At 50.1% G+C, this 9,382-nt stretch overlaps 2 protein-coding genes across 3 annotated transcripts in view; both read right to left on the minus strand.

Annotated features, from left to right (window-relative positions):
* Window positions 1-5,605: 5,605 nt before the first annotated feature.
* On the minus strand, window positions 5,606-7,294 carry Lenep (lens epithelial protein). Its single transcript, XM_005367180.3, has 2 exons — window positions 6,792-7,294; window positions 5,606-6,706 (listed from the first exon to the last, which is right to left on the minus strand). The coding sequence occupies exon 1, from the start codon at window positions 7,028-7,030 to the stop codon at window positions 6,845-6,847; it is 186 nt and encodes a 61-aa protein (XP_005367237.1). The 5' UTR covers window positions 7,031-7,294; the 3' UTR covers window positions 5,606-6,706; window positions 6,792-6,844.
* Window positions 7,295-7,517: 223 nt separating this feature from the next.
* The window catches only part of Flad1 (flavin adenine dinucleotide synthetase 1), an 8,505-nt gene continuing 6,640 nt past the window's right edge, over window positions 7,518-9,382 (minus strand). For both annotated transcript variants that reach the window (XM_013353828.2, XM_005367181.2), the window contains exons 7-8: window positions 7,821-7,894; window positions 7,518-7,733 (exon numbers count right to left, since the gene is read on the minus strand). In XM_013353828.2, coding sequence (XP_013209282.1) covers window positions 7,598-7,733; window positions 7,821-7,894 — 210 coding nt within the window. In that variant the 3' untranslated portion in view covers window positions 7,518-7,597. The remainder of the gene's footprint in view (window positions 7,734-7,820; window positions 7,895-9,382) is intronic.

Raw genomic sequence — 9,382 nt, forward strand, 5'->3', positions numbered from 1 at the left:
TGTTGGGGGCTGAGCTGAAAGCAGCTCCTCCGCCTGCGCCAGGCGCCCACCTATGCTCTGCTCCCCCGCCCCTTTCCCGCGGCTGCCTCCGCTTCCCTCGAAAAACCCGCCGCCCAGGAAACCGCTGGGGGCGCTCAGACCGCAGCCCCCTCCCTGCCGCCGCCCCCCAGAACCCCTACCGCGACCGCCCAACCCACCTAAAGGGGCGGTGGCTGCCAGGGGTACTCCCTCCCGCCGACTCCCCCCCACACCTGCGGGTAGCACTATTTATAACTGCGCGCCTATTCTGGGCCTCTCGGCTGGAGCCCGCTGCAGCGCTGTGCTAATCGCCGCTGGGATCTCTGTGCCCCCCAGGGGTGGGGGTGGTAAATATAGCTTCAGGAAGCTCCGGGGAACGTTTTCCAAAACTCTCGCGTCCCAGAGCAGGCAAAACAGAACCCCTCTGCGCGCAGCCTGCTTCCTACTCGCCACCAGGTGGCGCAAAGCTCCTAAATCCCAGCCAGCTAGGGGTATAGGGTAGCGGTCCCGAAGCCCGGGCCGTGTGGCTAAGGGGTTGTGGATGGTTCCAGATTTGAAACTTCAGGAGGATGGAAGACTCTGGAATCCGAGAGCCACCTAGAAACGGGGTGGGGGTGGGGGCTTCTGCATATGGAAGGAGAAATTCATATGTAAACGAAATACAAAGTCGTTCCTTGGGAGGGTGTTAGTGCCGTGGTGCCTCCATGATTGCCAGCCACTCCCTGCCAGTGTCTCTGTCTGCTGTGGAAATGTGGGACTGTGGCTCCATCAGCCCTCAAACTCACTTTTTTTTTTTTTTTTTTTTTTTTTTTTTTGGTTTTTCGAGACAGGGTTTCTCTGTGGCTTTGGAGCCTGTCCTGGAACTAGCTCTGTAGACCAGGCTGGTCTCGAACTCACAGAGATCCGCCTGCCTCTGCCTCCCGAGTGCTGGGATTAAAGGCGTGCGCCACCACCGCCCGGCTCAAACTCACTTATTGTGATCCCTTTCTTACTTCTGTGTGTCCCGTCCCCACCTCTGTCTCCATTCCAGCCAAGGATCCAAATGTGATGTAATCTACAGAAAAATTTTTCTCCTGCTGGGATACTTGAAGGTCATTTTTAACTTGTTGGTCTGGTCTGTTCCATTTCAACCCCAACTATTCCCCTAACCCTTGGGGCTGCTAGGGGCCACAAGGAGCCCAGGGGTAAGCTGCAACTCCCCTTTCTATTCCTGGCATGAGCTCCTGAAGCAATAGCTTGAGTGTTAAAGACCCAAGCAGCTCTTTTTAGGAGAGAGCACTGGGAGAAGTTGCCATATTTCCTTTTCCTTTCTAGAAGAATGGGGATGTTGTTGATCAGGAAAACTGGTCTGGATGGTTAAACAAAAGGTATTTAGCGCTGGGCGGTGGTGGTGCAACCTTTAGTCCCAGCACTCAGGAGGCATAGGCAGGCAGATCTCTGAGTTCGAGGCCAGCCTGGTTTACAGAGAGAGTTCCAGGACAGGCTCTAAACAGAAACCCTGTCTTGAAAAACAAAAAACGAACAAACAAACAAAAAGTTGATCCAAGGACACAGTGAGCTTTGACGGAAACAGGTTCAGTTTAGGAGGGCCGCCTCCACACTTGCAGGGCTCTGCCAAGGCAATTAAACCATTTCTACCAGAAGAGAAGACAGATTAATGAGGAACCCTCGTTTTGGTTCTGTTTTCTTTTTATTTAGACAGGAGTCTTACTATATTGCCCATGTTGTTCTCTAACTCCAGAGTCAGCCTCCAGAACAGGTGGGGGAAACAGATGTGTGCCAGCCTGGCAAGCCGTAAAGCTGAGATCTCAAAGTGTGGGTTCACCGAGTTCTATAAAGAGCCTCGTCCTCCGACCTTAGGATAAATCACTTCACCTTTTTGGGCCTGCTTCTTCAAATTAATGTGGTATAATTACCTTCATTATCTTGCCTACTTTCGCTGTGTACGTAAGTGTGCACGTTTTGTCGTTGCTTGGTTCTGAGATAGGGTTTCACCAGCACACTCGAGCCTGCCTGTTGTTTTGGTGTACTTTTGCTCCTGCACACAAACACACACACACACACACACACACACACACACACACACACACACACACACACACACACGGTCTGGAGGTCAGAAGACAGCTCTTAGGAGTTGGCTCTGTCCTTTCATCATGTGGGCCCAGAGGACTGAGCTGACCAGGCTTGACAGCAAGTACCCTTATTCCCTGAGCCATCTTGCTAGCCCCAAAGTATACTTTAAAAAAAAAAAAAAATACTGGAGCCAGGTACTTGGGAAAGACAGGCAGATTTATATGACTTTGAGACCAATCTCATCTTCCAGGTTGGAAAAGCTACACATTGAGGTTTTTATTTTTTGTCATGTGGACAGTGGTGGCACACACCTTCAATTCTAGCACTCAGGAGACACACAGGTGGCTCTCTGTGTGTTGAAGGTCAGCCTGTCTACAGAGTAAGTTCCAGGACAGCTGGGGCTATCCAGAGAAACACTGTCTTGAAACAAAAACCAATCATTTTGGTCTTGTTTGAGACAGGGTGGGTCACTCTTTAGGCCAGGCTGGTTTTGAACTTACTGCGTAGCCCATGCTAGCCCCAAATGGAGTAACCCTCTCATTTTCACCCCCAGGCACTGGATTATAAACCTGAGCCACCACACCCAGCTTAAAGGAGACGGCTCGGAGAGTCTAGAAGGGGTTTCCAGACTGGGTGACGTGTCTTTCCACTGTAAGCTTCTCCAGCTGCTGCTCTCCTTGGGCCTCAGTCACTCTTCATTCCTTTCCTTCCACCAGCTCCCCACTACCTCTCCTGCCACCGCGCACAGCCCTGGCCTCTGCTCTCTCTCTCCACCATCCTCTCCTGCCACCGCGCACAGCCCTGGCCTCTGCTCTCTCTATCCACCATCCTCTCCTCTGGCAAAAGCCTTTGTGCTCAGACCTCAGACTCTGGGGTCCACTTCCAGGCACTGTCCCACTTAATTCAAGGACGATTTAGAGGGAAAAAAGGCAGTGGGCCCGGGCTGAATAGGGAAAAGAGGAGCTGGGCAGGCAGAATGCAGACTCTAGAGGAGGGAGAGGCACTGGCACGGCCCTCTCCCCCTCCTTTCTACCAGCAGCTTCAGACCTCTCTATTCCTTCTGCAGTGCTGGGTGGGGTGGGGGATGGGCGAGAGGGAGGGTTCAGAAGGAACCAGGTGGCAGTTCTGTCCTGCAGTTTTGGTTATTTGGAAAGGTACTGAGCAGATATCGTGGTTTATCCTTCTAATCCCAGGACTGGGGAGGCTGAGACAGGAGGATTGATACAAATTTGAAGGCAGCTAGGACTCAAAAAATCAAAGAAAGAAAGAAAAGGGCACTGATCAGCAAGGCTGGAACAATCATGACTTGTAGTAGGAGCTCTAGGACCACCAGCCCGTGGTGACACACGCCTTTGATCTCAGTACTTGGGGGAGGGGGAGAGACAGGCAGATCGCTAGTTCTAGGCCTCTGGCAGCAGGTGGACATCACACTTCTCTTACTGCTGCACTCGCTCTGGCCCCACAGCAGACTAGTAAATGATTCTGTTTTCCTTTTGAAAAAGAAAAAGGGGGAAAAGCATGCATCTGTAATCCCAGCCTTGTGGAAGTTTTAAGAAGAAAAAGGAAGCGCCAAATGTACTGTTAAGATGTCCTAGTACACAGCTCACACAGGAAAGTTAAGGTCCAGGACTAGAGAGATGGCTCGGCAGTTAAGAGCACTCTTCCAGAGGACCCGGGTTCAATTTCAGCAACCATATGGCAGCTCACAACTGTAACTACAGTTTCAGGGGATCTGACACCCTCACACAGACATGCATGTGAACAAAACAGCAACACACATAAAATAAAATTCAACAAATACAGTTTTAAAAAGGTAAGGTGCAGGGCTGGAGAGATGGCTCAGTGGTTAAGAGCCCCGCCTGCTCGTCTAGAGGTCCTAAATTCAATTCCCAGCAACCACATGGCGGCTTACAACCATCTGTAATGAGATCTGGTGCCCTCTTCTGGCCTGCAAGCATGAATGTAAGCAGAATACTGTATACACAATAAATAAATCTTTTAAGAAACAAAAGTAAGGTGCAGAGCACTGTGCATAGTATGTCAACCAACTGTGAGTAAACACGCCAGGTCAAAAGCCAGTCATGGTGGATGATACTTGTATTACAGCACTCAGGAGGCTGAGGCAGGGGATGGTGGTGGTGGTATTTTTTTACTCTTTCGGTGGGCCCGCCACCCACCTCCCAAATAAATCAAACACACGGAGTCTTATTATTAATTAGAAATGCCTGACCTTAGCTTGGCTTGTTTCTTGACAGCTTTTCTTAAATTAACCTTCTACCTTTGCCTCTGGGCTTTCTCCTTTTCTTACTTTCTTTATTTAAATTATTTATTTATTTTTTATTATTTATACAATATTTTTTCTGTATGCCTGCAGGCCAGAAGAGGGCACCAGACCACATTACAGATGGTTGTGAGCCACCACGTGGTTGCTGGGAATTGAACTCAGGACCTTTGGAAGAGAAGGCAATGCTCTTAACCTCTGAGCCATCTCTCCAGCCCCCTCCTTTTTTTACTTTCAGTCTTACTCCTTGACACACATTCACTTACACACAAACACTTACTCACACACACATATCTTGCTGGGGATTACAGAGCTTAGACAAGTTAGGTAAGCAGCACTCCAGTGCTAACTATATCTTAAATTCTTTTTTTTTTTTTTTTTTTTTTTGAGATAGATTTCCTATGTAGCCATGGGTAACTTGGAAGTATACAGCCAGGACGGTGATGTACTGGAGATACTTATGTCTCAGCTTCCTGAGCACCCAACCATATAGTCTGTCTTTCTTTCTTTTTTTGTTCTCTTTTTGGGGGTGGTTTCAAGATAGGGTTTCTTTCTATAACAGTCCTGGCTGTCCTGGAACTCACTCTGTAGACCAGGCTAGCCTGGAACTCAGAAATCCACCTGCCTCTGCCTCCCAAGTTCTGGAATTAAAGGCGAGCACCTCCATGGCCCGATGAGTATTTCTTTTTTTTTTTTTAATTTATTTATTTATTGAGGATTTCCGCCTCCTCCCCGCCACCGCCTCCCATTTCCCTCCCCCTCCCCCGATCAAGTCCCTCTCCCTCATCAGCTTGAAGAGCAATCAGGGCTCCCTGACCTGTGGGAAGTCCAAGGACCGCCCACCTCCATCCAGGTTTAGTAAGTTGAGCGTCCAAACCGCCCAGGCCCCCCCAAAGCCAGCACGTGCAGTAGGATCAAAAACCCCTCTGATGAGTATTTCTTTACAAAGTATTTATGCTGGGTGTGGTGGATCATGCCATTAATCCTAGTACTTGGAAGGCAGAGGCAAGTGGATCTCTGTAAATTCCAAGCCAGCCTGGTCTACAGAGTGAGTTCCAGGACAGCCAGGACTGTTACACAGAGAAACCTATTTCAAAAAACAAATGAAAGTGTTTATTTATGTATTTACTTGTAGCCCTGGCTGGCCTAGAACTTGCTGTGTAGATCAGGTTGGTCTCAAAATCTGCCTGTTGCTGCCTCCCAAGTGCTGGAATTAAAGGCATGCGCCACCACAACTAGTTCACATAGTATCTGTATGACAACAAAAATCAGGGTTTGGGATAGCATAAGTGCAAAGCCCTGGGTTCAGTCCCCAACCCTCAAACTCAAACAACCAACCAGACAACCAACAATAAACAAACCCCAAAAGCCCAGAGAAAAAGGAGTTGACTAAGAAAAAGACTAAAGAAGAGCTGGCCCCAGGGAGGGAGACAGGAACTAAATACTACCTCCACTACCTTGAGGTTGGTGTTGCAGTTAAGAGGTGGGCAGTGACAGGCCAGGGTGCTCAGAGAGAAAGGGGGCTTAGGTGAGGCGGTAATCCGTGTGAACAAATTAATAAACACGCACACGAACTGTTGATGTTGCTAAGAGAGGGTTGGTGTGCTCACTCAGACTCCTGAGAGAGGTGTGCTGTGATAGGCCTGAGGGACTGGTGTGAACACACAGATGTTTTCTCTCATAGCTGTGTGAACGGGGACACCTTTCACAAGTTAGGTCCCATGTTCCTTAGAGACAGGGAACTTCCTAGGGCACATCTCCTATTTGGAAAAAGGCGGAGTCTCTTGGATCCCCATCCTAGTACCCTGGGACTCACAGAATAAGGCTCATTCTATTCTGCTATCAGAGAGGCCGGGAGGAAACTGGTGTTTCAATCCCACTCTTCCGTCCTGGCACCAGAGTCAGCAAACCTGTTTTGTTTCGTCTCAATTCTCCAGAGATCCATCCTTCTTCCTTGGTCTGCACTCCAGCTCTAAAGCCCTTTCCGGGCACACATGTCATCATTCCCCTTTAGACATTTAGGATTTTTGGCCTCAAGGGCCCATTTATTTTATGTGTAGTTCAGGATTCCCAGAGATCTTAGGGGCAGTTCCTGGTTCTTCAAGTACATCTGAGTTGGTGGGCTCATTATACCCATTTTGGAGGCTGCAGTCTCATTGGCGTCTTAGCCAGCAAGCCAAGCTCGTGCCTACCAGACATACAGCAGAGACGGGATCTGGGAATGGGAGCCCCAGGCAGGTCAGACAGATGGACAACTCAAAGCAGGGTCTGTATTTCACTCTTCCCGTGTTGGTGGCCCATCCTTGGTGGGGCCAGCTGGCTCCAGGAGTCCTAAAGAAAATATGGGACAGCTGGGCTGCAGGTTCCACCACTGAAGCTGCAGCCACACCCCCTGACGTCTGCCCTCCCCACCCACCTGAGTGATGCAGGTCTTGGTGTCGGGGTGACAGGAGGTGCTCCCCGCCACCGCTAATCCAGTAATTCCTTGACACACCAGCAACAGAGGAGGATGTAGGCTATTTCCTTCAGAGTTCGCTGTAAGCCCTCCCACCCTGTGCCCATCTTAATGACAGGCACCTGGAGACCAGTGCCTCGAAGGACATTTCCCAGGGAGGAGGGCAGGGCCTGGGTTAGGGGTTGCATAGGCGGCTTCATGTGAACAGCAGCCCAGTGGAAGGGTGTGGTGCTGCCTTTGGGGCCTTTTATCCACTGTCCCCACCCCCTCAGGCCTCATGACTAAGGACAAAGGCTCTGGGGTCTAGCAAAAGATGGTTCTGGGCCTTGGAACAGGCTGAGTCAGCCCTACAGACAGGGGTGGTGGCTGTTAGAAGGGAGGGCTTGGCTATTCCATCTCCCATCCTTCACAGCCAGGAGAGCTTAAGTCCCTTCTGTGCAGGCAGTCCCCCTGCCTGGTTTCTTACTCCCAATGGTTGGTATCCTCGGTCTGGCTGCCGGTTCCTACTTGGTGGCTCTGGCTAAGGCTGGCACTAAGAATCATCCCTATTAGCTTCTTTCTGGTATGTTCTAGCCCACTCTGGGCCCGAGTGAGCACTGCCAGTTCAGAGCTGGCAACCTTGGTTCACTTATGCTTCCCTTGACCTTGAATCAGGAAGGGCGGCGGAGCAACAGACACCAACAATGGTCAGGGAGGTACGATTTACTGCCATGACAGGTTATACCCCGGGCCAGGCCCTTCCCTGTCTTGTCCCAGTTTGTGTGAGATCACATGCGGGAATCCCTTTCCTCATCTTCGTTCTCTAGTAGGTACGCTGGGCGGTAGATGGGGTGCCCTCCTGGGCTCAGGCACTTCAGGGCTGGGTTCTGCACTGTGTTCTCCCGACTCCCCAGTGATGTGTACCTGGAGTGTTGAAACAGGAGCATGTGGATGACAAGGTGGGTTCTCCTTATCCCAGCATCCTCCCCACACCCCACCCAACAACCTTACCCTTGGTCATACAGGACACAGTATGGGACAAACAGCTGGCGCAGAAAATCCCAGATGTCTCTGTAGGTCCAATCCTATAAATGACAGACAGTAGAGAGATGGAGAAAGTCCTTACTCCTGCCAGTTTCCACTCCCCATCCATTTTGCCCCTGTGGTGGAAGCTTTAGGAGATGGGGAAGGACTGTGTGTTTAAGCCTGGAGCTTTCTGCCATGGTCGAAGTGTCTAGTCCTATTGTGTGACTTAAGAAGTGAGCTTTTGGGCTGGAGAGATGGCTCAGGAGTTAAGAACACTGACTGTTCTTCCAGAGGACCCAGGGTCAATTCCCAGCACCCACAATTTGGCTCACAACTGTCTGTGGCTCTAGCTCCAGGGACTGACATCCTCTTCTAGACTCCAGCAGCTGGAGTGCACACAGCACTCAGACATTCCTGCAGGCAAAGCACCATACACAGAAAATATTTGTAAGTGGGTTTTCTCTCCTCTGGGAGGGTCTGACTATGTAGCTCATGCAGTTCCCAAGACGGCCATCCTCCTGCCATATCTTCCCACGTGCTGGGAGCTGAGGGTGCACCACTAGGCACGTCTTGCTCTCAATATACTGCCGGGAATGCCCTTGGACCTCCGTTCCTCTCCCACTCCCAATTCCCCAGTGACCTAACCTGGAGGGTAAGATAGAAGGCAAGTGGGTGACGGGCAGGCTTGAGCAGGTGTGTGTGCACCCCAGAGTACACTCCACCCACTGTGCTCCACCCTGGTTTATGTGGTCTGGTGACTGAATGCAGAGCTCTGTACAAACTAGGCAGGTGCTCTACCAAATGAGCCCACACAGCCCTAAGAACTTTTTTTTTTCTTTTTTGGTTTTTCGAGACAGGGTTTCTCTGTGGCTTTGGAGCCTGTCCTGGAACTAGCTCTGTAGACCAGGTTGGTCTCGAACTCACAGAGATCCACCTGCCTCTGCCTCCCGAGTGCTGGGATTAAAGGCGTGCGCCACCACTGCCCGGCTGGAACTAGCTCTTGTAGACCAGGCTGGTCTCAAACTCCCAGAGATCCGCCTGCTTCTGCCTCCTGAGTGCTGGGATTAAAGGCGTGCACCACCACCGCCCGGCCCTAAGAACTTTTTAAATTTTATCTAAGTTAAAAAAAATGACATTATGAATCACATGCCATAAATTTCACCTTTTGAAAATAAATAGCCCAAGGCTTTTGTTTGCTTTTCTTTTCTTTTTTTCCAGATTTTTCTTTTCTTTTTTTTTTTTTTTAAGATTTATTTATTTATTATGTATACAGTATTGTCAGTATTCTGTTTGCATGTGTGCCTACAGGCCAGAAGAGGGCACCAGATCTTCTTACGGATGGTTGTTAGCCACCATGTGGTTGCTGGGAATTGAACTCAGGACCTTTGGAAGAACAGTCAGTGCTCTTAACCACTGAGCCATTTCTCCAGCCCCCTTTTTCCAGATTTTTCGAGACAGAGTTTTTCTCTCTGTAGCTTTGGAGCCTGTCCTGGAACTAGCTCTTGTATACCAGGCTGGTCTAGAACTCACAGAGATCCGCCTGCCTC

Source organism: Microtus ochrogaster, unplaced genomic scaffold (genome assembly GCF_000317375.1).
Source record: "Microtus ochrogaster isolate Prairie Vole_2 unplaced genomic scaffold, MicOch1.0 UNK16, whole genome shotgun sequence".
In the NCBI taxonomy this organism is placed as follows: domain Eukaryota; kingdom Metazoa; phylum Chordata; class Mammalia; order Rodentia; family Cricetidae; genus Microtus; species Microtus ochrogaster.